This window comes from Brachypodium distachyon, chromosome 2 (genome assembly GCF_000005505.3).
Source record: "Brachypodium distachyon strain Bd21 chromosome 2, Brachypodium_distachyon_v3.0, whole genome shotgun sequence".
In the NCBI taxonomy this organism is placed as follows: domain Eukaryota; kingdom Viridiplantae; phylum Streptophyta; class Magnoliopsida; order Poales; family Poaceae; genus Brachypodium; species Brachypodium distachyon.
In genome coordinates this window covers 46,433,752-46,459,510 of record NC_016132.3, presented here as the reverse complement: position 1 = coordinate 46,459,510, position 25,759 = coordinate 46,433,752, and the positions used below count along the sequence as shown (strand labels likewise).

The 25,759-nt window shown below is 44.3% G+C and overlaps 3 protein-coding genes and 2 non-coding genes across 8 annotated transcripts; 3 read left to right on the top strand and 2 right to left on the bottom strand.

Moving 5' to 3' along the window:
* Positions 1-797: 797 nt before the first annotated feature.
* Positions 798-8,717, bottom strand: LOC100828283 (non-canonical poly(A) RNA polymerase PAPD5). The gene is made up of 13 exons (XM_003566936.4): positions 8,167-8,717; positions 7,304-7,416; positions 7,146-7,202; positions 6,180-6,275; positions 5,172-5,242; positions 5,042-5,084; positions 4,849-4,929; positions 4,682-4,741; positions 3,992-4,060; positions 2,883-2,980; positions 2,450-2,498; positions 2,316-2,360; positions 798-1,600 (listed from the first exon to the last, which is right to left on the bottom strand). Exons 1-13 carry the CDS (start codon positions 8,699-8,701, stop codon positions 1,058-1,060), a joined length of 1,860 nt encoding a protein of 619 aa, XP_003566984.1. The 5' UTR covers positions 8,702-8,717; the 3' UTR covers positions 798-1,057.
* Positions 8,718-12,085: 3,368 nt separating this feature from the next.
* Positions 12,086-12,237, top strand: MIR5183 (microRNA MIR5183). The gene has a single exon (NR_126931.1). It is a non-coding gene; the product is annotated as a microRNA MIR5183 (primary transcript).
* A 2,078-nt stretch (positions 12,238-14,315) lies between these two features.
* LOC100827979 (callose synthase 12) lies at positions 14,316-20,612 on the top strand. Its single transcript, XM_003566935.4, has 3 exons — positions 14,316-19,875; positions 20,069-20,142; positions 20,218-20,612. Exon 1 carries the CDS (start codon positions 14,547-14,549, stop codon positions 19,872-19,874), a length of 5,328 nt encoding a protein of 1,775 aa, XP_003566983.1. The 5' UTR covers positions 14,316-14,546; the 3' UTR covers position 19,875; positions 20,069-20,142; positions 20,218-20,612.
* LOC112271254 lies at positions 17,482-17,561 on the top strand. Its single transcript, XR_002964246.1, has one exon. It is a non-coding gene; the product is annotated as a small nucleolar RNA J33 (small nucleolar RNA).
* Positions 20,613-21,751: 1,139 nt separating the features above from the next.
* LOC100831126 (protein DEHYDRATION-INDUCED 19 homolog 3) lies at positions 21,752-25,046 on the bottom strand. Of its 4 annotated transcripts, none has more exons than XM_010233825.3 (5): positions 24,518-25,046; positions 24,215-24,420; positions 23,290-23,367; positions 22,874-23,076; positions 21,752-22,246 (listed from the first exon to the last, which is right to left on the bottom strand). In XM_010233825.3, exons 1-5 carry the CDS (start codon positions 24,591-24,593, stop codon positions 22,135-22,137), a joined length of 675 nt encoding a protein of 224 aa, XP_010232127.1. In that variant the 5' UTR covers positions 24,594-25,046; the 3' UTR covers positions 21,752-22,134. The 4 variants fall into 4 exon arrangements, with proteins under 4 accessions (XP_010232127.1, XP_010232126.1, XP_003569540.1 ...); XM_010233824.3 differs by having other exon boundaries at positions 22,874-23,163; positions 24,518-25,045; XM_003569492.4 differs by having other exon boundaries at positions 22,874-23,163; positions 24,215-24,414; positions 24,518-25,044.
* Between the last annotated feature and the right edge of the window lie 713 nt (positions 25,047-25,759).

Here is a 25,759-nt window from a genome sequence, read left to right as displayed (position 1 = left end):
TTTTGAGTACTTTCACATTCAATTCACGTGCAATACATTTTTTTAGCGAATTCATGTGCAATACAAGTCATTTCAATCTGTAAGTTTCAAACAATCTTCCGTAGGATTTTATTTATGGCTAATTCAGGCCCATATGTGACCCAACTCATCAATATTATGCAAAGGCAAGCAGTCAGCCCAATAAAAAGGAAAAGAAAATATAGACTCACGTGAGGGAAACAGAGGTCTGGGAGCTTGAGAGATACCGATGGAATCAGTTCAAAGACCCATCGCCTGAGACACAGTTGTTTCTCAGTCGCCTGAGACACAGGCGCTCTCATAAAACAAACAGTTACTACTTACAGTTGTTTCTCAATCGCCTGAGACACAGGCGCTCCCATAAAACAAACAGTTACTACTTACTTAACAGCTATTGTTTCACGACAACTATTTAGGAACGGAGCAAGTACTACACAAAGACTGTTTTTTTTTACAGGGACTACACAAAGATTGTTACACCATGTACGGTCGTTGGAGACAACAGAGTTGTCTAGCCAAACTGGGAAAAGCAAGATCGTTGTTTCACTCAATCCATCTAGAAACCAGATTACAGAGATGAAAGTAAATATTTAAGTTAAAAAAATGACCATGTTATCTTCAAAACAAAAATATAGACGTTTTAAGTACGCTCGTGGCACTCTTGACTGAGGCAACTGATCAGTTTGCTATGGCAGCTCGCACACAATTTTAACATGGATCCACATATCAGGATTTCAGGAATAGATGCAACAGAAAATTCTGAAGCCTTGCCACACATCTAAAATACCTTAAAACAAATGATCTTGCTTGCATTCTATTGGTAAGCCTGATGGAATTCAAATAATACAACTGAATCTTTTGGTTTGATCATCATTACAGAAAGACCAGATAGACAAATAAAACAAACAACAAATACAGTTGGTCATCCGATCGCTGCAGTTGTTCACCAGCATGCCACTAATTGGGTCACGCGAAGCCCTTCGTAGTTTTGTGGGATCTCCAGAAACGTACCATAGTTGCTATTTTAACAGCACGAGACTCACCACCTACTAATATGTGTGTACTGTGGGAGTGTATTTGTAAATCTGTCATACTCTCTTGGCCCTTTTCTCCGTTTGCTGCTTCCTGCACTATGGCGTGATCTTTCACTTTGCGTCGACCCTTTCCCCTGATTGTGCTCTCTTTCATTTCTGAATCCATTTTCAACATTATCGCTGCTTGAGGCATCACCACCCTTCGCCTTCTTTCGTGATTTCTTATTCGACTTGGACTTGCGTTTCTGCAATGGTGATGAACTAGTGTCCTCAGAGGCAGGTTGAGTATTTCTGGGCAGTGGTTCATCCTCATCTAACACATGCCAATTATACATTGCATCATTCTCGCTGTCAAACTGCTGGGTCAATGGCTCCCAGGGTTCTGTTAACATGTCAGCTAAGGCACCATCGGTGTTCCAGCCTTTACGGTCAAGGAGCACCGAATCTGGTCTGACAATGGCACCCAGAATGCTCCTGTTTGGTCCCAAGCTTGTAATCAACTTTGCATCAGTTAACACAGAGTAAGCCTTCGAAAATGCCGATTTGACCTGCACCACACAAAGTTTCTTCATCAAATAGTTACCGTGAGGAGTTTTTCCTATCAATATATGTCAAAGACTCCATTAAGTTGCATCACAGCTGCTATCAAGAAAAAAAAAAGGTTGCATCACAGCTCAAATGCCAATGCACTTGACACATCAAAGCCTAGTTATAATTGTCCCAAACTTATAGAAGACTGCTTATTAACTGAACAGCCTGGAGAACTGGACCATTTGGCAAGAAAAGGGGCAAAGGTACCAAATTGTTATTCTAACACAAGAGGGTGGCTGTAGAGTGTTGTATATCCTATCCAGTGATGATTAAAAAAAGCTTTCCCAAATCAACTAACTACTCCGTAGCATATTTATCAAACTATCGAAGGTGCCGATTCGCAAAGGCAAGCTCAGATTTTTCCCAGTTACAAACAGAGATTGAATAACCATTATGGGGAGTAACTGATGATATCAGACAGCCACCGCCGAACTTGGCTGAAAAGCCCAGAATAACACCAAGGGAAGAAAGGATCCAACCCCGGCAAATTGCCAAAGAACCAGCAAAATAATCACCTAATTAAGATAAGGTAATCTTCATCAATTGCTAATTTGTGATTCATAAGACCATACAACAGTATGAAACAGTTAGCATCGACTTATTCCAGTATCACATTCAGAGCTTGTCATAGACAAAGGTTCATAAAGAGGAATAGAAATTTTAGAAAGCTACCTTGAAGTAGTTGAAGGAATTCTTCCCAATATCGTTGTCTGGTACCTAGTCCATGAAAATATATTCAATAGGTAAGTACACTGCTACTGCAAGTGTTCATGTTCAACCAGAATGAACAAGGACAAAGATCTTACCATGGGATCTTGAATGGCTATAAGATGTGGCCGGTCAAGATTCACAAAGCTTAAAGAACAGATTAAAAATAGGATCAGTGAACAGCAGGACTTAATATGGCAGATGGTTCTGAGGTGGGAGCAATACAGTTAAAACTATAGTAACCAAAACATTTTCACCCTATTACAGGATAAGTTCTTCAAATGTATAATGCAATTTCAGTTGTCAACAAGCACCCTATCTACCACTCTACGACCAGTCAACCAAACTGATTTTAATACTACAACCTAAGAGGCAAAACATATAGTATGTTACTAGCTCCACAGCAATAACCAAAAGCAAAAGTAAGTAACATTAAAACTTCAAAAGGAAATACTCCAACAACAACTTTAAGTGATGACAGTTACAGTAGATTCATGCGGTATAAGCTCAACTGTAAACCAATTGCCTTACTCTTTGTCACTCTTCAAGAAAAAGGTTCTTGCAGAGTTGCAAGATATTCCGACATCCCAATTGTTCAACTTGCGTCCATAAAAGTCGAAAAACTTAACCTGAAATGGAGAAAACACAAGCTTGTATGAAGGACCGGGTTCAGGTTCTCCATCATAACAAAGTTATTGTATGTTTCTCCGTCATATCGAAGGTGATGTATGTTACTCCAAAAGTAGCAAAGAGAATAAAACAAACATTTCACATGTGTGCACTGGTAGATACCCTGGGGCACATCAAGAGTCAATGACTATTTTAACTGCAACTCTACATAAATAAATATGAAAGCATTTAAACAGAGCAAATTTTACACTTATGTCACTGGTACAATCCGATACTTTTTGCTGGATCTATTTACGCATTTGTGATTCCCTCTCTCTCTCTCTCTCTCATGCTCAAGGGTGAGCGAACACGGGAAGAGAGATGACAGATGGAGTGGCCAGGGGAAGAGAGAAGTTGGGGAGGAGGCGGCGCCACATCTGGTGGGAGATGAGAGAGAGAAACAACCGAGAGAGCAGGCTTCATGGAGCTCGATTTTTTTAAAACTAAAAAACCTATTCAGAAGATTCAAAAAATTATGAAATATGATCTATATATACATATGGATGTGTAATACGCACCGATAAAATTTAGTTAAGAAAGTTTTTCATTTGTAGACTACACAAAAGACAAATATATGCATCAATAATAGATGCACAATTTGCTATCGACAAATTGTAAACATCATTAAATAATAAAAAATTGGCCTCCATGTTGACCAATGACCAAGCTCCAAACGTTCAGTCGTTCAACACTCAAGGAAGGAGCCAAGTCATTTTTGCATGAGAAGAATGACACATGAGACCGTAAGACTGGTCAAAGGTGTAAAAGGATGCTGACCAGACAGAAAAGGAAAGAAATGGCAAAAGTAAAATACTCACTAACGGGAGAGTATCATTTGTGAACAGCCGCAAAAGTTAATGGCAGAAATGCAGAATGCAAATATGAACTAGCACTAGTAGCAAAATTGTAAATCCCTTCAACGTAAAACATCTCATCTCATTACTATAAAACATTAAGAAAATATTGCTTACCAAAAGGATACCCAGATTGTGCTCCTTGGATTGTCGGTAGCCCAGCATATCTTTCACTCCCCAGATCAACTAGCAAAAAGGATAGATCTTTAGGATGATAAATACAATGCTAATTTATTATACTCAGGTTGGTAAATAACTTGCAGTCTTCATATCAGTGAGAAATCACACAATGAGACATGGTCCAATTGAGATAACTAGAAATGAAGTGTCTTTTGATGAAAAAGTGCATGCAGACTAATAAACTTCCACCCTTACTAAAAAAATACCCATTCTCTTAAACACCTCTTAGCCAACTTAAAGCCCGATTATTGTACTTTGAGGGTCAATTTTTTTTTTAAAAAGCAGGGGTGTTTGTATTTGAAGCTAAACAACCCAAGTTCTGCTGGTCATATCTTTAATCATTGTTTTGATGGAAACAATTGAATATAGAACAGGACAAAAAAAATAAAGCATGCCAAACTTTTTTGGCTAACATGACTTGTTTGTGGCCAAGAAAAATGGAGCCACAAGTGTAGCAACCTTAGCTAAAATAATGATTACATGGCATATGCGCCACGAGGCTAAGAAAATGTGGCAAGCCACAGTTCTAGCAGTGAACCAAACACTAGCCTAACTTTAGCAAAGTTGTGCCAAAGTGCAGCCTCCAACCAAACAGAAGACTCATAGATAAAATAGAACTCAGTTCACCTGTAAATGTGTGATCAGCATTGTGAGAAGAGCATAAGACCCAACCCCACCAGTATAGACCTACCGAAAGGAGTGAAACGGTCGTTATTAGAACTCTGTCAGCCCAACAATTCCAAGTAATCATTTTGTGATTATGGAATGAAGAAATTACAAAATTAGTTTTGTACCTCATTCAACTCTCTTTGATGAAGGAAAACCTTCAGAATCATACACAAAGGTCTCAAAGCAGGCATCTTCCTGATAGCATCCTATGGTACAAAATGGAAAAGACAATTTGTCTTAAGAGTCTGCAAGATAGATGAGCCCCCCCTCGAAGTGCCCAGTGTCAACTAGCAACTTGTTCTTTGTTGGAACAGGTACCTTGATAAAGTCCGCTGCTTGCGGTCCACCATCAATATCAAAGCTGGAAAAGGAAAAAAGATCATTACATGAAATGATAGAGAGGGGGTTAGCTCGGCTATAGCTACATGCAAAAAAGATAAAAATTAACCTGATGTCGAAAGGTATTCCACTAACTCTTTCCACAAACTTCACAATTGGCACGCGAGCCTTTGCTATTACCTGCCGAGAAAGAAAATTTGCAACGTAACCAACTTGATGACACATAACCAACTGGCAACTGCAGAACAGAGTGGTGACAGCTTCCAAAGCCCATGCAACAACATTTGGCATTCTTCCAAGGTAATATATCATCCAACATTCTTATTCAACTGGATAATGATTTTGTTTTTTTCATTACCATAAAAATACAATTGCACATGTTTTCTTGCTTTATTAGCTCCTGTTACAAAAAGGATTCAGATCCTGGCAAGTTACCAAGGATCCCGGCCAAGGAAAAGTTTAGTAAAAGAAAGCTAGAATTTCAACATGACTTCAAAAATATTGAGTCAAATTCTCCGAACGACGTTCAAAAGCATGTTAACGAGTTTCAGTTCTTCCGGATCTCAAGCACACAATCTCTACCCTAGTTCCGTACTGGTTAATGATGAGTTTAACAAATTAAGGAATTCAATATTTGCTTCCATGTTACTTCATGTGTGGCCATAAACCTGGTTTCCAGGAAACAACTTATCACATGTGAAATTTCATATGTAATTTAATAAATGAACCACTGCAATGGTCTCTTTTTGATTGGGTTGATGCATAATAGCATGAATGCTGCAAGTCTCAATTCTGTAGCTGAAAGCCGGACGCAGAACGTCCCAAACTGCAAAGTTTTCAACACATCAGACCCTCCATGGTAACACAAATACCACCGATGCTAAAATTCCATGTGCCAGCAGAAAAAAATAGAAGACTGAGTTTGAATTTTGAAGTTTAAATTTGGGAAACCAAAATTCAAAATCTTGAATTCCGTTCACTGCTGAGAAGTGGGAACAGTCCGGCAACAGAATTTGAAACCTTCATTATGAGTATGGGTAGTTCTTTAGTGAAAGAAAACAAGGTTTCCAGAGAATACATCTTGCGTGCAAGATACAGAGAAGGTGACAACTGGAACCTGTATCTTTTTGGCAACCCCTTTTTGAGATAGTGCTTTAGCAAGAGCATATAGCCCAACTTGAGGAGTCTTAACCCTGGACTCAAATATCACAACCTGAAGCAGAAGAAAAAAAGAAATATGAACTTTCAACAAATAAGAAGACATTCCTAAAAGAAAGTATTTTTTCTATGTGTTTTCAGACAAAAAGATAATAAATTGTATTCCAGTAATTTACTTTATTATCATAAAACAGCACAAGATACCATATCGGAACTTTTACAGACAGAAGAAGACATTCCCAAAAGAAAGTATGTGTTACATGTGTTTCCAGGTAAAAAGGTGGTGATTGGTGAATGCAGATCGTTTGCAAAAAGCTGACATATCCCGGTAATTTTGTTTATCATAAAACGGCACGAGATATCCCATTAGCCAGTGTAGATAATAGGAAGTGTATTTTCACTTTTGTCCTAGACAATAGAGATCAATATTGCTATATTGTGTTTATCTTTTTTTATCTCCTTTCTTGTTACTATATACTCCCTCCGATCCATATTACTTGTCGAAATATTACATGTATCTAGACGGTTTTTTTTAGATACATCCATATTTGGGCACATTTGAGACAAGTAATATGGATCGGAGGGAGTATGTCTGTCTTATGATCAGATTCTAGCATTTTTAATCTAGTAACAAAACAACAGGGCAGCAATAAGAAGATGAGAAATGAATATTCAGCCTAATCCCATAGTGAGATAGAAGAGAATAATATTGTCCACCCATGTAAAACATTATGTGCCTCCAAGAGATCATACAACTTGCAGGAAAATCAAGTTAAGTGATGGCATCCGTAAGAAAATAAGAACAAAAAAAAAATCCGAGGATAGAGAATAATAATATTGTCTACAAAGTAAGCATTATATTCCAGGAGCTCATACAGAGCAAGTGCTGAAATTAAAAAAAAAAGAGTAAACAAAATATTCTTACGTCGATATCACTTGTTGGTAGATAGAGCCCAGTTCTGAAAGATCCAAATACTTCCACCTGCCACGCAAAATCAAGAATTAACACAATGCCCAGCAGCTATCATCAAGAAAAAATATAGAAGGCAGAGAGAGAGAGAGAGAGAGAGAGAGTTACGATGCCTTGCAATGAGGCCATATATGTTTGACAACATCTGAGACAGCTTGCACAGCAGCTGTCCGTGAAGATTGCTCTTCAGCAGAAGGTGAGATAAAATCACAAAAGTCAAGAATCTCTGAAACAAATAGGCAAAACTTCAATAGTGCATCAGACAAAGTCACCAGCTCGAAACCATGTAAGTTTCTAAAGAACCCAAGCTACACTACTATAAGCTCTCAAAGACCAAAAGAAATGTGATTCAGGAGCCTAAATAAAATGTGTAACATAGCTTCATTGTTTGCTAGAATATTTTCTTATCACTTTCTGCATAACCAATTCATGCACACCACTATAAGATTAGTTTTGGTGAGAATTTGTACTTCGGACATTAATGTAAGTGATAAAATGTGCATTTTTCAACCATGCAGAAAATGCAGCAATACTTTACTAGTCCACTGTACAAACTGTAACTTCCTATTTTTCTGAAGGCACCAAGTGGACATTCCAAGCTTCTGATACTCGAACAGTATGGTCTCCTTGGTACTGTAACAAATTCTCAACTGGGGTAACGCAGTTCGAACCACTTGCAAAATACTCCCTCCGATCCTAAATTCTTGTCATGATTTTAGTCAAATTTGAACCAAAACTACGATAAGAATTTAGGATCGGAGGGAGTACAAAATATCCCCCCAACTGTGTACTTTTCAAAACTACCACTCTCCAATCACTTGTTGTCAGGAGGAAATTCGATGAATATACTCCCGGCCACACAGGGCAAAACTATGATTACAAATTGCAAAAGTAAAATTTTGAATTCGCTATATCTGAGATTGTCAAAATCTCTATTTTGCCTCATCAATCAAGTAACGAAGGCAAAAGTCCTGACCCTTGTGTAGCTGCAGCATGGGGCTCCGGAACCGCCTCCCTCCTCGGAACCACGCGCGTTCCGACCCCTGAGCCGGCTTCTCCGCCGGGGCAAGGGAGCTCGACGGTGTCCCCGCCGCGGCAAGCAGCGCGGCCGCAGGCGACGGGGAAGCAGACTCGGCCTTGACGGCCGCCGAGACGTCTAGGGAGAAGAAATCGGCGGCGGGGATATCAACGAGGGGTTCCCCGGCAGCCGTAATCTCGTTGCGGAAGACTGCATAGGTCGCGGCGCCGTCCTCCTCCGCGGCGGCGGCGGCGGTGTAGGGGGACGACTGGGGCTCGGCTGCGTCAAGGTTCTCCTCCGAAAAGAAGTCGAGGGATAGCCCCGGGAGGGTCTCGTAGATGCAGGCCTCGGTGCTAGCTTCGGCGGCCCCCATGACGACGGCTGGTGCCGTGGCGGCGGCGGCGGCGGCCGCTTGGGTCGGCGCGTGGGAGGGATGAAATTTTCTGTCCTTCGACCGCCGGGTCGGCTCCGCGTCTTTCGCTTTGCGAGCCATTGATGGGATGATGGGCTTTGCTTGGATGGGAGAAGCGGCCCGGGACAGGGTCGTCGCTTTATGATACACTGTCCGAAATGACGAGTTCTAGCCGTCCACGATTTTGGCGGCCCGCGAAGCGCCACAATTCACAATAGCGCTATTGCCTGGAGAATAGTGATACTGCCCAGCCCAGCCCAGGTAACACCACCACGGCACAACTTGCTGAAGTTCTAGAAGAAACCCTAGCCGCCAAGAAAAGACCTAGACGTCGTTGTTGAAGGAAATTTCGATCTCCACCGGTTCTTCTAGTCTCTGACTGCCGATTCGGCGTTAAGAGACTGGGAGAACCATGGATCAACGTCTGGCATCAGCTTTGCATTTTTCTGATTAGGTTTGTGTGTTTTTCGCGGTGGCATCTTTTGGAGATGACGTCGTCTAGAAGATTCATGTCCTGTCTCCGTCCTTGTCTTGGTGTAGACGTCGCGTCCTACTCCATGAAGTCAGTGGTTCTCGCGATTCTTCTTTTGATATTTTTTTTGTCAGTTCATCAACGGAGAAACAGTTTCACAACTCGCTTTGTAAGAGACACGCCCCGGCTATGGTGCGTTCAGCGATCTTAGATTCTCATTTTTTTTAGGTGGACGACTCAAGCGACTTTTCAAACCTATAAAATTAGTTCAGCTCGTTACCGGTTACATGGAGAAACGTCAAGATGCGAAAGATGAATTTGTACCCACGTCACTTATTTCAAGACGGAGGGAGTACTTTCTTCTATGAATATAAAGCCAGACAGTCTGTTTTTAAAAAAAGAACTAGCTGAACTTCTGAACGTCGTGGAATGCCTCGTGTGCTTTTTACGACGAAGATACCTGTGATGATTACCCCCGCTGGACGATGGATGGAGACGGCCGCCTTCCGGACTGTAGTTTTTGCTGACAAGTAGCAATAACAAACGGAACGGTGTCTAGTTATCGGCTTCTCCATCTTCTTCTTCTTTTTTGCGAGAATCGGCTTCGCCATCTGTATAAATGTAGCTGGCGTCGGCAGTCAACATCACCGGATCTTAACCCCCGAAATGAATCCGTCTTTGCAGCTCACGCCTTGGGCACGCATCAAAGCAGCTTTCTGAGACTCTGCGAGTGTGACGGGTTCGAGAAAACAAAGGCTTGACTGAGGGATCGTTCCCTTCCTTCCTTCCTTCCCCGGCGCGGGGACAATTCTTGATCGCGAAGCTCGGGTTCGCGGGGTCATGCTTGCTAGGAAGTTGGAGATCATACGCGCTAATTCGGGTTCGGGGAATGCGATAGGATGAATTGACTTGCTCCTGGGGCCTGGCTTGCGTGCGTGTGTGGGTTGTTCAACTGTAGAACTCTGTGTTTCTACTTTTACTTTTTGAGCCCGCAGTGGACTTGGTCTCGGCTGTCGAGATAACTCTAGATCTGAAAAAAAACTCTAGATCTGAACTTCTCAGGTCTGAACATCTATACTTTCAGTACAGATTGTTTTTGGTGTGTCTAGATCGTACTGCCGATCTACTACTACCAGACCAGCTTTATTGTCACCGGCGACTTGTCGGCGTCTTCTTTCCTGTCCAGAGCCCGATCAGAGCGGGCAAACTCGTGTGATCCCTTTCTTCGCGCCGCACTTGCATGTCCCTTCCTTTCCGCAAAGTCCAAAACCAAAAGCAACTGTACTTTTATGCTATCTCTGTCGAACTGAGTAGTGCCACACATATCCAGAATGTAATCATTTGGGCTAATTTTTGGGGGCCTATTCCATATCGGTGCATCTCATGTGCACACGACCACACGTCGCGCTTGTTTCGGAAAATTCTGTGACTCGTTGTTCAGCTAATTTGGGACTAGGGCCTTCGGGTAACCAAATTTCTTCGGCTCCAGAACAAGGGGACGAGCTGCAATGCATTCAGCATTTATCCTGTCCCCACCTAATCAGTATTACAGCGTGTGCCTTTAGATGATGGCGGCGCGTCTGCACGACGAGTAGCCTGCCTCCAAACATCTTTCTGGCGCGCCGGTAATTAAGCAACAAATTATGGATCAGCTCAGTTGACATTTGACAGGAATGGTGGCAGTGGATGCGCGTCAATCCCGATGCCTCTGAGAGGTGCGAGGAGAAGAACCTCGGAAGTCCCAAGCCATGTGCTGGCTGCTGTGCTCTCCCTGATTTTAATCTCAACTGATGGCCAAAGGATATGACAAGTCAGTTTCAGAGTCCTAATATGGGGCTATATGCTCATTCGTTTAAGTTGCGAGGTGTCTTCCGTTAGAAGAATTTATGTTGCACGCGATCATTTTCTCAGCTACTATGTGGTCTAACGACAAAAGAGCAGCTTGTGCAGCTCATCAGACTGAGGCGCCGCGGGGCCCGGGCTCCGGATCTGGACTGGCGGAGATGCTTCACGTGGTACCGCAGTGGACGGTGGCGCCGGATCTGGACTTCTGGTCTCTGGACCTGCAGAGAGATGCTTCTCATTTCTGACGCACCGGATTCTGAAGAAAAATTTAAAAGAAGCATACACAGTTGATCAGAAAAAAACACAGGGAAAAATCGACGGTCCGTCCTTCAGGTCCCTGGCTTCTTGTCCTTGCTCGTACGTGCTGGAGAGAATAGTAAAAGAAACGAAGCTGGTTCGAATTTGAGCGGTGCTGGGTTTTTTTTTCCACCACGTGGCAAATGTGGTTAGCAATTAAAAATGCAATCAAATTTAGGCGGTGCTGGTTGTGATACAATACGAGCCAGCTCGGCGGCGACGCCAGGTTCTTTGTGGCGTAACGATACGTCACCGCGTCTTCGGCCGTTGAATGGCGTTTTCCGACTCCAGACTTTTCCGTTCCTGGCCGTCGCTTGCACATGGGAATTTTGTGCCTTCGCCCTCCCGAATTTGAAGTTTCGGTGCCACAGCCCACAGACAAGGATTGGCTTTATCGGTGGGATCGCCCGTCTTTGCGGCGAATATCCCCACCCGGCCGGGGAAAGGAGAACCCGTCCAGACGAGGCGGCTCGCGGCTGACCTTCACCTGTAGTAGATCAGATCACAGCCAGACAGGGAAAACGAGGGTTGTTTCTTCCCTCCGTTTTTCAGAAAAAAAGAGCACTATGCCAATTTCTGGACTGTATCTCTCCACTGACAATCATGCATCGTGCACTTCATTTAGATCGCGATATATAAGTAGCTTGTCTTGTGTGGAGTACGAGTGAATAGCTATCACAACGCGAAATGTAGCATGAAGTGCCAGATTGTACGCGTACACACAAAAAAAGTGCGTTGCTTCCTGCTGAAACAAGCGAAGTCCTGCGAAATTGTATGATTAGCAAAAAAAACGGGTCTAGACGAAAACGAAACCTATTAAATATCACGTTTACTTTTGTCACTCGAGACCACCTGCCAGGATATGGTTTGATAAATGCATCCTCCGATTCTAAATTGTTGTCGAAATATTTTATGTATCTATACGTTTTTTAAGAATAGCTACGTCCATATTTGGACAAATTTGAGTCAAGAGTTTAGAATCAGAGATAGTAGCAAATATATCTATACATGTTAAATAAGGTATACTTTCTCTTTTTTCACAAAGGTTGATGTATTTAGTTTTATCGACTAATAATAACTTGATTAATATGTAATTTATATGATACAAAACACAATTATCAGCAATAACTTTTGAAGACGAATTTATTGTTATAAATTCATGTCTTAAAAACATATATTAATAAACTATTCTTGACCAAAGGCTTGTCACTAAACCAAATACACCAACATTTATGAAAAAGAGGAAAATATCTCAACGTCTATAATCAGTGGGACACTAGGCACAATGCTCCTCTGTATTTCCCTTGTGTCATTGTAGCCGAGAAAACAATCTTTTCAGATCAATTCCAGTGGAAATGTGTCTGGGAAGACAACTTTAATGGCCCACATTTTCTTTAATTATTCCTGATTTTGGCAACAGTGTGTAACGATGAATCCACTCTATTCTTATCAAGTGCTCCTAGTATTTCCTCTAAGAAATGACATCATTTCTTCAATTTTTGGCAAAAGAACGAGGAACGCACACGTTTTCCATTCGTGATGCAGAGAATGATACCACGGAAAAAATGTCTTTTAGAGATTTTATTGTAATTCTTAATTATATGAGTTGCCTTGTAATTTTTAGCGTCTATGATTCAAAGCACTGTACCCGTAATGGTTCTCGACTTTGAATAAAGTTACATGTTCCTCTAAACAAAATGTGTTTTCCATTGAAAATCATGACCACAGAAAAAAGGGGAAATATGCTTTTGGACACCGTTATTTCGTGTCCCTTGTTCAGACACATTCCTCGTGTCTTTATTGAGTACCATTATGATTTTGTAGCCATTTGTTACAACACACTCTGACGTGTAGAGCTTCATTGTCAACCATTCAATGGCCTTCTTCCTCCTCTAGCACATCACCGATCACATCATATCTTTGATCTGAGAGGAATCAGGCCTCTGTGCGCCTCAAAGCTCTCGTTGAGCCTCTTGCACCGTCTCCACTCTAGTATCATGGTGGAGCTAGCTGCTCATCGGCGCTGTACACCTCCTCCTCTTGCGGCCACTGCACCGCCACGCCGTTGGAAATCAACCCAAATCCTAGGTCTCAAACTCACGGCGCGCACACAACAACGAACAACAAGCAAAGCTAGCTCGATTTCCTCCTCTGCCTAACAACAGTAAGCAATGCTAGCTCGATCTCCTCCTTCGCCTAATCGGGGTTGGTCGAAAGCAGAACACGCACCTACACACACTTAGCTTGAAAAATCGAGTTTGATGGATACCCAAAGGCCCGTCACCCGTGTCGAGCCTTGTTTTTTTCTTTGTATTTCTCTTTTTTCTAGGATAATTTACAACACACCGTATACACATACTTATACACTGCTCAACTTCGTTCAATACGCATTAGAGTCACGCGAGATGGATAAGTAGGCAACAAACAACAGCGACGCGTGAAAGAAATTGCAGGATGAGATCGGAGATGTGCGAGAGGAGGAAGAAAGCTATTGAGTGGCTGACAATGAAGTCTTACATGTCAGAGTGTGTTGTAGCAAACAACCACAAAATTATAATGGTATTTAACAAAGACACAATTAAGTAATGTGTCTGAGCAAAGGACACAAAATAACGGTGTGTAGAACAAATTTTCCCAAGAAAAAAAAATATATTAAATGGTTGATACACGTACAAGAGCAAGGAAAACGATCTTTTCGCATCAATTCTAGCAAAATGTGTCCGGGAAGAAGCTTTTAATGACCCACCTTTTCCTCAATTAATCCTGATATTTGGCAACAGATCTGTAATGATGAATTCACTACTATCTTATCAAGTACTCATAGTTTCCTCTAAGAAATGACATGATTAAAAAATCAATTCTTTAGCAAAATAACGAGGAACAAACGCGTTTTTCCGTTGAAAATCATGACCAAAAGATACAGACGCACACGAGATGCGACGGAGTTAAAAAGGGCAGCAATTCATTCGGACGGAAGAAGCTTCACCCAAAATCAACCCCTCATCAGATCCATTCCAAATCAACACGAAACTGAGGTCCATTTCCCGGATGCACCCCATGAGTTCCGGCTAATTACGCGAGCGTTTCCTCATCCCCCGGCCCCGTCTCTCTCGCCAGCCAAGCCACGCACGCGGCCGGCTCGCACGCGACGCGCCCCACACCGTTTTCAGTTCCTCCGCCTCCGTCTTCTCCTCCCCACGCCAGCTTCGCACGGAGCAGATTCAATTTTCAAACCATCCTTCCCCAAAACCCAAACCAGAGTTTCCTCTTCCACCCCACCACCCAGATCTAACCCTAAACCCAAATGCTGCCATGACCACGCCGCGCGCCACCACGCGCCGCGTGGCGTCGGCCGCCGCCCCGGCGGCCGGCGAGCCCTACAACATCATACCCATCCACGACCTCCTCGCCGAGCACCCGTCGCTCCGCTTCCCCGAGGTGCGGGCGGCGGCGGCGGCGCTCCGGGCGGTGGGGGGCCTCCGCCCGCCGCCCTACTCGCAGTGGCGCGCGGACCAGGACCTCATGGACTGGCTCGGCGCCTTCTTCGGCTTCCAGCGGGACAACGTGCGGAACCAGCGCGAGCACCTCGTGCTCCTGCTGGCCAACGCGCAGATGCGCCTCTCCTCCGCCGACTTCTCCGACACCCTCGAGCCCCGCATCGCGCGCTCCCTCCGCAGGAAGCTCCTCCGCAACTACACCTCGTGGTGCGGCTTCCTCGGCCGCCGCCCCAACGTCTACGTCCCCGACGCCGACCCCCGCGCCGATTTGCTCTTCGCGGGGCTCCACCTCCTCGTCTGGGGCGAGGCCGCCAACCTCCGCTTCGTGCCCGAGTGCCTCTGCTACATCTACCACCACATGGCGCTCGAGCTGCACAGAATCCTGGAGGGATACACCGATACCGCGACGGGCCGCCCCGCCAACCCTGCCGTGCACGGCGAGAACGCCTTCCTCACCCGCGTCGTCACGCCTATTTATGGTGTCATTAGCTCTGAGGTCGAGTCTAGCCGCAACGGAACCGCGCCCCATGCTGCCTGGCGGAACTATGATGACATTAACGAGTACTTCTGGCGCCGCGACGTGTTCGACCGCCTCGGTTGGCCCATGGAGCAGTCGCGGCAATTCTTCCTGACACCACCTGATCGCAGTCGCGTGCGCAAGACAGGCTTCGTTGAGGTCCGCTCGTTCTGGAACATTTACCGGAGCTTCGACAGGCTGTGGGTTATGCTGGTGCTCTACTTGCAGGCCGCAGCCATTGTGGCATGGGATGGTGCGACTTGGCCGTGGCAGAATCTCCAGGCGCGCCGTGAAGCCCAGGTGCGTGTGCTCACCGTTTTCATCACCTGGGCTGCACTCCGCTTCCTGCAGTCGCTGCTGGACATCGGTACACAGATCCGCCGTGCGTTCAGGGATGGCCGCATGCTTGCAGTGCGCATGGTGCTCAAGGCCATTGTGGCTGCTGGGTGGGTCCTTGTATTTGCTGTGCTTTACAAGGGAATCTGGAACCAGAGGGACAGTGACCGGGGCTGGTCACAGGCGGCCAATTCACGAATCATGAGGTTTTTATATGCAGCAGCAGTGTTTGTGATCCCTGAGGTCCTTGCCATCACACTTTTCATCATACCTTGGGTGCGAAACGCATTGGAGAAGACAAACTGGAAGATCTGTTATGCTCTCACCTGGTGGTTTCAGAGCCGCAGCTTCGTTGGCCGTGGGCTTCGTGAGGGCACCTTCGACAATGTGAAATATTCAATTTTCTGGGTGCTTCTGCTTGCTGTGAAGTTTTCCTTTAGCTATTTCCTACAGATCAGGCCACTTGTAAAACCCACAAAAGAGATATACAGGCTGAGTAAGGTCCCATATGCTTGGCATGAGTTCTTTGGGCAGAGCAATCGATTTGCTGTGTTCATACTGTGGTTACCGGTAGTTTTGATATACCTCATGGATATCCAGATTTGGTATGCTATCTTCTCTTCTCTAGCTGGTGCATTTGTGGGGCTGTTTGCACATTTGGGGGAGATCCGTGACATGAAACAACTGAGGCTTCGGTTCCAGTTCTTTGCAAGTGCCATGTCATTCAACATCATGCCAGAGGAGCAGCATGTGAATGAGCGCACCTTCTTGCCCAACCGGCTTCGGAATTTCTGGCAGCGACTACAGCTACGGTATGGGTTCAGCCGATCGTTCCGTAAGATTGAGTCAAATCAGGTAGAGGCACGCCGCTTTGCACTTATTTGGAACGAGATTATCACCAAGTTCAGGGAGGAGGACATTGTAAGTGATCTCGAAGTTGAGCTTCTTGAGCTACCACCTGAACTGTGGAATGTGCGTGTGATCCGCTGGCCATGCTTCTTGCTTTGTAATGAGCTGTCACTTGCACTTGGTCAGGCGAAGGAGGTTCCAGGACCTGATCGCAGGCTCTGGAGGAAGATCTGCAAGAATGATTATCGTCGTTGTGCGGTCATTGAGGTATATGATAGTGCAAAATACTTGCTGTTAGAGATCATCAAGGAAAGGACTGAGGAACATGGCATTGTGACACAGTTGTTTCGTGAGTTCGATGAATCAATGAAGTTGGAGAAGTTTACTGTGGAGTATAAGATGTCTGTGATGCAAAATGTCCATGCAAAGCTGGTAGCACTATTAAGTCTACTTCTGAAGCCCAACAAGGATATTACTAAGATTGTCAATGCTCTTCAGACTCTCTATGATGTTGTGGTTCGTGACTTCCAGACTGAGAAAAGGAGCATGGAACAGCTAAGGAATGAAGGTTTGGCACAGTCGAGGCCCACCAGCCTTCTCTTTGTGGACACTGTTGTGTTGCCAGACGAGGAGAATGCCACCTTCTATAAGCAGGTGCGGCGCATGCACACCATCCTGACCTCAAGGGACTCTATGGTCAATGTTCCAAAGAACCTTGAAGCTCGTCGGAGGATTGCTTTTTTCAGCAACTCATTGTTCATGAACATACCACGAGCAACCCAGGTGGAGAAGATGATGGCCTTCAGTGTTTTGACACCATATTATAACGAAGAGGTGTTGTATAACAAGGACCAGCTCTATAAGGAAAATGAAGATGGCATCTCAATCCTATACTATCTGCAACAGATTTACCCAGACGAGTGGGATTTCTTCATTGAGCGCATGAAGCGTGAGGGTATGTCTGATATTAAGGAGCTGTATAGTGAGAAGCAAAGGTTAAGAGATCTGCGGCACTGGGTCTCATTCAGGGGACAGACACTATCACGCACTGTGAGGGGGATGATGTACTATTATGAGGCTCTCAAGATGCTGACATTTCTTGATTCCGCTTCTGAACATGATCTACGAACTGGATCAAGGGAGCTTGCTACAATGGGTTCCTCAAGAATCGGATCATCGAGACGAGATGGGGGTGCTGGTGGGTCAGGGTATTATAGCAGGGCATCTTCGTCACGCGCACTAAGCAGAGCAACAAGTGGTGTGAGCTCCTTGTTTAAAGGTAGTGAGTATGGGACTGTTCTCATGAAATACACTTATGTGGTTGCATGCCAAATTTATGGTCAGCAGAAAGCTAAAAATGACCCTCATGCTTATGAGATATTGGAGCTAATGAAGAATTATGAAGCACTTCGTGTTGCCTATGTTGACGAAAAGCACACAAGTGGTGGTGAAACAGAGTACTTCTCCGTCCTTGTGAAATATGACCAGCATTTGCAGCAAGAGGTCGAGATTTATCGTGTTAAGTTGCCTGGACAACTGAAGCTTGGTGAAGGCAAGCCAGAGAACCAGAATCACGCACTCATCTTCACAAGGGGTGATGCAGTACAAACCATTGATATGAACCAAGACAACTATTTTGAAGAGGCTCTCAAGATGAGAAATCTGCTAGAAGAGTTCAATCGCCATTATGGAATTAGGAAACCAAAAATTCTTGGGGTTCGGGAACATGTGTTCACTGGCTCTGTGTCTTCTCTAGCTTGGTTTATGTCTGCCCAGGAAACAAGTTTTGTCACTCTGGGACAGCGGGTACTAGCTAATCCACTGAAGGTTAGAATGCATTATGGCCACCCAGATGTGTTTGATCGTCTTTGGTTCTTGGGCCGAGGTGGTATCAGTAAAGCATCAAGAGTAATCAACATCAGTGAGGATATATTTGCTGGATTCAATTGTACCCTTCGTGGGGGTAATGTTACACACCATGAATACGTCCAGGTTGGTAAAGGAAGGGATGTGGGGCTCAACCAGGTTTCTATGTTTGAAGCCAAGGTTGCCAGTGGCAATGGTGAGCAAACTCTCAGCCGAGATGTTTACAGACTGGGCCACAGATTGGATTTCTTTCGGATGCTCTCTTTCTTTTACACAACCATTGGATTTTATTTCAACACAATGATGGTTGTGCTAACTGTCTATGCATTTGTATGGGGACGGTTTTATCTTGCACTTAGTGGGCTTGAGGATTACATCAGCAAGAATACTAGCTCTACGAATAATGCAGCCCTGGGAGCTGTCCTGAACCAGCAGTTTGTCATACAGCTGGGCCTGTTCACAGCACTGCCAATGATTATTGAGAACTCACTTGAGCATGGCTTCCTTAATGCTGTGTGGGATTTCTTAAAAATGCAATTACAGTTTGCATCTGTTTTCTACACCTTCTCAATGGGAACCAAGACACACTATTATGGGCGGACAATCCTTCATGGAGGTGCAAAGTATCGGGCTACTGGCCGTGGTTTTGTTGTGGAGCACAAGAAATTCGCTGAGAACTACCGGCTATATGCCCGTAGTCATTTTCTCAAAGCAATAGAGCTTGGCGTGATATTGGTTGTTTATGCATCTTACAGCAGCAGCTCTGGGAATACTTTAGTGTACATCCTGCTGACAATTTCCAGTTGGTTTTTGGTGTCCTCCTGGATTCTTGCCCCCTTCATTTTTAATCCATCAGGTTTGGACTGGCTAAAGAATTTTAATGATTTTGAGGATTTCCTTAACTGGCTCTGGTTCCAGGGTGGAATCTCAGTGAAGTCAGATCAAAGCTGGGAAAAGTGGTGGGAAGAGGAAACTGATCATCTTCGGACGACTGGTCTGTGGGGGAGCATCTTGGAAATTATTATAGACCTCCGATATTTCTTCTTTCAGTATGCAATTGTTTATCGGCTTCACATCGCCAATGGGAGTAGAAGCATCCTTGTCTATCTTCTTTCATGGACATGCATACTGCTGGCTTTTGTGGCTCTTGTCACAGTTGCTTACTTCCGAGACAGATATTCAGCAAAGAAGCACATACGGTATCGGCTTGTTCAGGCTATTATTGTTGGTGCCACTGTGACTGCTATTGTCGTGCTGTTAGAATTCACCAAGTTTCAGTTCATTGATGCCTTTACTAGCCTTTTGGCTTTTCTGCCAACTGGCTGGGGAATCATATCTATTGCTCTGGTGTTCAAGCCATACTTGAGGAGGTCTGAGACGGTTTGGAAAACTGTTGTTACTGTGGCACGCCTGTATGATATGATGTTTGGAGTAATTGTTATGGCTCCTGTAGCTGTGTTGTCATGGTTGCCTGGGCTCCAGGAAATGCAAACAAGGATCTTATTTAATGAAGCATTCAGCAGGGGACTTCATATTTCTCAGATGATTACTGGCAAAAAAGCACATGGAGTTTAAGGTATGATAAGTGTGGACTTGTGTATCCTGTTTGTTTTTCACAAGAGTGCCTATAAACAGTACATTTAGGAGTAATTGGTCTGATTCTGCACATGTTAGCTTTAATGATTATTCATCAGGTATCTTGAACATAATCTGTTTCATTAGATATTTGTTCATTCAGATAAATTCATCAAACTTCACTTTTCTTGCAGCTAAATTCATCTTCAATTTCTCAAAATGACCTGCCTCATTATTCTGGTGGTGCAGTTCCTCTTCGTGATGTATGGTAAGTTGATAGCACATGGTCAAGTAGTTTATGCAAAGCTACTCAAAGATAACTAACTTTGAGATTGCTCTGCAGGTTCAGAGGCTTCTGGTTTAGAGTAGATGGATGTTAGCTCATTGTACAGGCAACCTCTTTCCTTGATTCTTCTTGGTGTAAACATGGATTTCTGTGGTAGAGATGATACAATCAAGCTTAATGAGATGTCGATTCGGCTAAATATTCATAGTTCGAGATTTTGTTAGTTACTTTTAGCGAAACAGAGCTGTACAAACAGTATCCTGAATGCACCTCTTCATGCCGTTCGTTGGGTGATGCCATTTTTGTTGTAAAGCCGGAATTGCTGCTTCTCCTTTTACATGCACATACCTCTGAATTGCGGGGAGATTGTAATTTCGCATCATTTGCCCTCCCAGAATTATCATTGGTTTGGCCTTTTCGGCAGCGCTGCTAGCTGTATCCCAATTGTGTTATACCTGTCATGCCAAATGTTGCGTCTTGTTTCTGGTTTGCATGGCAGTAGTGCCACCGTCTGAATCTTGAGCATGTTCGTCATGCCTTGTGCCTGATTATGTATGAGATGTGAAGATGACTTTCATCGTCTCCTCTTTTCGTTTTTGCCGGCGAAAGCTCATGCGGTGATAAGACGATTTGCATCATGTGCTTATGTATGAGATGTGAAGATGAGTTTCCTCGTCTATTCTTTCGTTTTTGCTGGTAAATGCTCATGAGATGATAAGATGATTTGCCTCTTTTTGTATCTACTGGTTTGCTATGGGTTAGAAAATCATGTTACCTAAACATTATGTAGTGTTTGGTTGGTGGAATCAAGTATTGGGACGAAATGATTCTATAGTATAAATCCATCATGTGTTTGGTTTGAGGAATGATGCTCGACTTGGTTCTATAGTGAAAAATATTCCTTTGTGCGGAAACAAATGGTTCTACAAAAATGATGAAAATCACATGGTTACACTACATATCATCTTACCTCATGCTCTCAATTAAATACAGTACTACTCCTTCCGATCCATACTGCTTGTTGAAATATTACATGTATTTAGACGGTTTTTAGACATAGATATATCCATATTTGGACAAATTCGAGATAATTAATATGGATCGGAGGGAGTACTATATTAGAGCAATGACACCATTGTCCTTGGTTCTGCCTTCCCTAATCTACTTCATGGAATAGAGTGGCAAGGTTTGCTATGGGATTGGAACATATTTTATTTTATAGAATTATTAGAAGTTAAAGAGGTTGCTTCTTCATGATAGAGCCAAAGATCTCTCGCTACAAAAATACGGCTAGCCACCTTTAGGTGAACGTGAACGTAGGTAGATGACAGGGCTGCTTCGTTATGTGGTCGCGTGGATTTCCTGATGAGATAACTCCGCTGATTCAAAATGAGCGTTTAAACATTCCTTGTTAATGAATCTTCGGAGAATCTAAGTGGGGCACCACTTAGTCTTCCGGTGTGGCGCTCTCCTGATCTCTCCTCTCCAGAAAAGAAAAAAGACAACGACCATAAGAAGGGAGTACCGAATCCTTAGTCCAAGGCACAGCATTTGTGTGGCGCAACTTCTATTTGACAATACCAGCATGGTATACAAGGACATGAATTCTGCTTTCATTGTTTCCACAAGTGGAACTTCTGTATTTGCCATTGCCATTGTATAGTACTGTAACAGCTGTCGTATGTTGGTACAACTAAAAACCAATGTTCCTTGACAATGAAGAGGATAGTACAACAAGTACAATCAAGGCAAAGGTATTGCTGCCCGATAATTTGGTAAAAATGATGTTACGGGGCAGCAACCATAAATTAAGGTGTATTTCATGCCCAAATCAACTTCGCACTAAACGGGGCAGCAGACCATCTCTCTGTTGCCCAAGTTAGATTCACCAACTCGAGCAGAGTGCTGTTGTTTTCTATCCAAATCAGCATGAACAAGCGCCCATCTAACAAGGATGTAGGGCTATTTGAGCAGTCAATCGTCTTGAAATAAAGTTGAGAGCACCAGGTCTTGCACAAAGGTCGCTCTGCTAGTGGCCTGTTTCCGCTTTTGTTCCCTTTCCTCACTCGTGAGGGATGCGTCAATACTGCAGTTGAAAAAACAGATTTAGGTCTGTACATGCATATATTGTAAGGGGGGGAAACATGTCCTTAAAGATTTTTCAAAAAAAGCTTTGGAAGCACATCACTTGAGCACATATATAAACGAGAAGCGTGACTAAGAAATCCTTTTGCCTCAAACGACCCAAATGCACTAACCTCTCCAGAGCAAAGCAAAATTGTATCTTCTACTTCTACGTGCAGTTTTCATTATTGCAACCTTGCATAACATTTCCTTTAGGGGGAAGAAGGAATATAGTTATTGAAGAGAAAGGATTGGCCATGTCAAATTATCGTGTCATAATTCTAGATTCAGCTAAGCAACAGCTTATCTAAGCAAACCCAAGGAGCAATTCAAAACTAAAACATTTGCTCACAAATACAATTTTTTTTTGAATAATAGGAAGGGGTCAGTTTCAAATTCAAAGACAAGGTATTGGCTTAAATAATTTCTAAAATATTTTGGTCACGACAGGTAGATTGGAGGTTGAAATTGTAAATTCATTTTCCCATTAAAAAAAGAGTGTACATGGTTTCGAAGGCATTAGATGTAAATAATCCACAGAGATTAAATCTGGTAGGGCAATCAGCCTGATAACAGCAAAATCATATACCTTGATTCCCACGGTTGAGGAGGTGCCTCCTTAAGCATTGAAGTATCATCTGGAATCAGAACTGATGATTTTGATGGTCCCTCGGCATCTGATGTTGCAAAGCCCAGCCCAAAGGATGAAAGCAGTGGATCAGCATAAATATTTGTGGTGGTAGTGGTGGTCGTGTTGCTTGACCTACGACTATGACCGCCTCCTAGAAGCGCCTGCAAATGAGCATCACGTAGATCTCGGCTCAGTAAAGAAAGTGCACGGCTCTCAGGAATAACGAATCTGCGCAACCGGTTGCCATTCTGTAGATGCCAAGAATAAAAGAAGGCATCAGAAAACACTGCTAATGAAGGAACATTGATTTTTTAGCCAAGTTATCCATGAGTAGTGATTGTGTGCGTGCACACGGAAGAGGTGGAGGGAGAAACCTTGAACAAGTAACCATGTTGCCTGGTTATATGATTTAGCATCTCTCTTGTAATCTTTTCAGAGCAGATGGGACAGGGCTGAAATAAGAACAGAAAAATAAATTAGGGGAAGATATAGACAAATCTGTTTGAACAGTCCAACCCTTTTCTCTCCAAACCAAAGAAACTGTATTATGCATCCTAACAGGTAGAAAGTTACCACAAACTTTAAGTTGGTTGAAACACACCAGTTGCAACGTAAGTGGATTACTTCTCTTATGTGTTAGCCCATGTTGTCCAGCAAAACTTATATGTCGGCCCAGCATAGCTTAAGTGATCATGACAATATTCTCAGACTAAATGCTAGTAACAATTTCCCACCAATTGTAAGGTGCACACTGGGCAGTATGATAGAAATACTATGTTGGCAATCAAATGCAAAAGGAACTACAACGCATTGTTTCCAGAAGTAGACCTTGAAGTTCAAGTACAAGACACAATAGCTTTCAGAGCTTGGAAGTCCGATATGTTAGCAATTGACCCTAAACCTCTTGATTTCTGGGCCAAGGTACAAGCTCTTTCCTCTACAAACCCCTAATTCCCAACCTCAGTTAGGTCTGAATACATAACCAGTGCTGCGTTGTAGTTTACTGATAAAATACCCGACTCTACCTCCTGAGACACCTAAGCACGAGTAGAGAGTACAGTTGCATTTCGTAAAGCTATAGTTGCTTAGCATTTTCCGTACTTCAAACATGAAGGAGATGATGCACTATCAAAATAAAAAATAGCTAAAATCATGAGTTCCTCCGCGGTCAACACCTCCAATTTTCCACATCTCAAACGTACTTATATACAAGATATAAGTTTTGAGCATCACATGAGACTATGAGAGTCAAGATTGTTGCAGGGAGGGGAGGGGAGGGGAGGGCGAAGATTGACTGACCGCGGGGTGGGGCTCGTAGGGGTGGTCCTCCTCGAGGTGGACGCAGAGGGAGCCGAGGTCGTAGTCCTCGTAGCAGTACGGGCACGCCACCTCCGGCCATCTGGCGTCGTCCAGCTGCATCTCCATCTCCATGTCCATCTCCTCGTCGTCCTCCATGTCCATGTCCATCTCCACCTCCTCCATCCCCATCCCGGCCATATCTGCACCTAATCCAACAAGAAATCAGTAAAAAAAAACTAAAAAGTATTCACACATAAGGGCGGCGGCGAAGATGAGTGGCAAGGGGAGACGGGATTGTCGCACCGTCGATGTGGCCGAGCTGCGCGGCGTAGAAGCGCTTGGCGGCGGCGAGGCGCGAGATCCAGTGCTCCGAGTCCATGATTGTGTCCCGGCCTCTTCCTCCTCGTCTCGGCTCGGGGCTAGACGCGCTTTTACTCGATCCGCTCCTCGGCTGGCTTCGAGTCCGAGTCCCGAACCTGGTGGTGAGGAGCAGCTAGAGCCCGTACGTGGAAGGAAGCGGTTTCTGAATCGGAGCCTGGTGAAGAAGGGAGATGGATTTCTCCTGTAGTAGTACTAACTTACTTGGCGGGTTCCTAAACGGGGATTTTTGGGGTTGACGGAGAAGAAGAGGGGGAGGCCGGGAGGAGGAGACGAGGACAGGAGGAAGCTTCTTATCGGGGCGGGGCGGAGGAAAGGAAAGAAAAGGAAATTGGTGAGAAATCGGGCTTTTCCGCGTAGTCAGTCAGCAGCACAGTAGGAGCAGGAGGAGCCCTCGCCACAGCTGCTGCCTCATCGCTCAGTCCAGGACCCCGGGTGGCCACGACGGGGCTCGGCTCGGGTCAATTTAACCGTGGGAAGGGAAACAAACCGCGTGGCAGGACCGTAAGGAGCGGTGGGTTCGGGTCACGGGGGGAGGAGGTACCGCGTCGCGTTTGCGTGGTTGGGTTTGGTTGCGGAGGGTGGAGCCGTGCGTGGCCCGTAGGGAAGGGATATATACTATACTACGGAGCAGGATTTCTTTTCTGTTTGTTTCTGGTGGACCAGGCAAGTCGCGGCTCGCTGCTTCGGCCCGGATGGGGACGCGGGGCCGGCCGGCGGAGCGGGACCCGACGCGCACCCGTGGAAAGGGACAGCGGGGGGGGAGACCATACATGCCTTTCTGCTGCCGGGACGCGGGATGCGCACGGTTTCTAGAAAATGTCGTGTCACGCCGGATCTAAAACGAGATTTTTATGTTTTTAATAAAGTGCACCTTTCGAAGAAACAAAGCTTTCAAAGTCTAAAAAAGAGCGGGGGGAGAGAGAGAGAGAGCGATTGTCGTTCTGCAAACGATGATCGACAGAGTATTTATAATGACATTGCGAGCGCTTTGATTTATATAACGTGTTTTATTTGTGGAGCCTTTTGCAATTACTCCATAGAAAATATATGGACCCGACCCACCTATGCACTGTTAACTCAAATTTAACCAAATCCCATCCTGCTCCTGCCCTGCCCCTGCTCAATCATCGGAGAAAAGTAAAGCCAGGAACGTCAATCTTGAGA

Excerpts from the sequence above, each read along its gene's own strand:
- LOC100828283 (XM_003566936.4), bottom strand. The coding sequence starts at position 8,701 with ATGGCTCGCAAAGCGAAAGACGCGGAGCCGACCCGGCGGTCGAAGGAC. Across the intron at positions 7,203-7,303 it reads ATATATGGCCTCATTGCAAG|GTGGAAGTATTTGGATCTTT; the intron begins GCATCGTAACTC and ends TTTGCGTGGCAG. Across the intron at positions 2,499-2,882 it reads TTCTTGAAGAGTGACAAAGA|CTTTGTGAATCTTGACCGGC; the intron begins GTAAGGCAATTG and ends CTGTTCTTTAAG.
- LOC100827979 (XM_003566935.4), top strand. The coding sequence starts at position 14,547 with ATGACCACGCCGCGCGCCACCACGCGCCGCGTGGCGTCGGCCGCCGCC.
- LOC100831126 (XM_010233824.3), bottom strand. The coding sequence starts at position 24,593 with ATGGACTCGGAGCACTGGATCTCGCGCCTCGCCGCCGCCAAGCGCTTC. Across the intron at positions 23,368-24,214 it reads CCTACGAGCCCCACCCCGCG|CCCTGTCCCATCTGCTCTGA; the intron begins GTCAGTCAATCT and ends TTCTTATTTCAG. Across the intron at positions 22,247-22,873 it reads CCTCAACCGTGGGAATCAAG|TATTGACGCATCCCTCACGA; the intron begins GTATATGATTTT and ends TTTCAACTGCAG.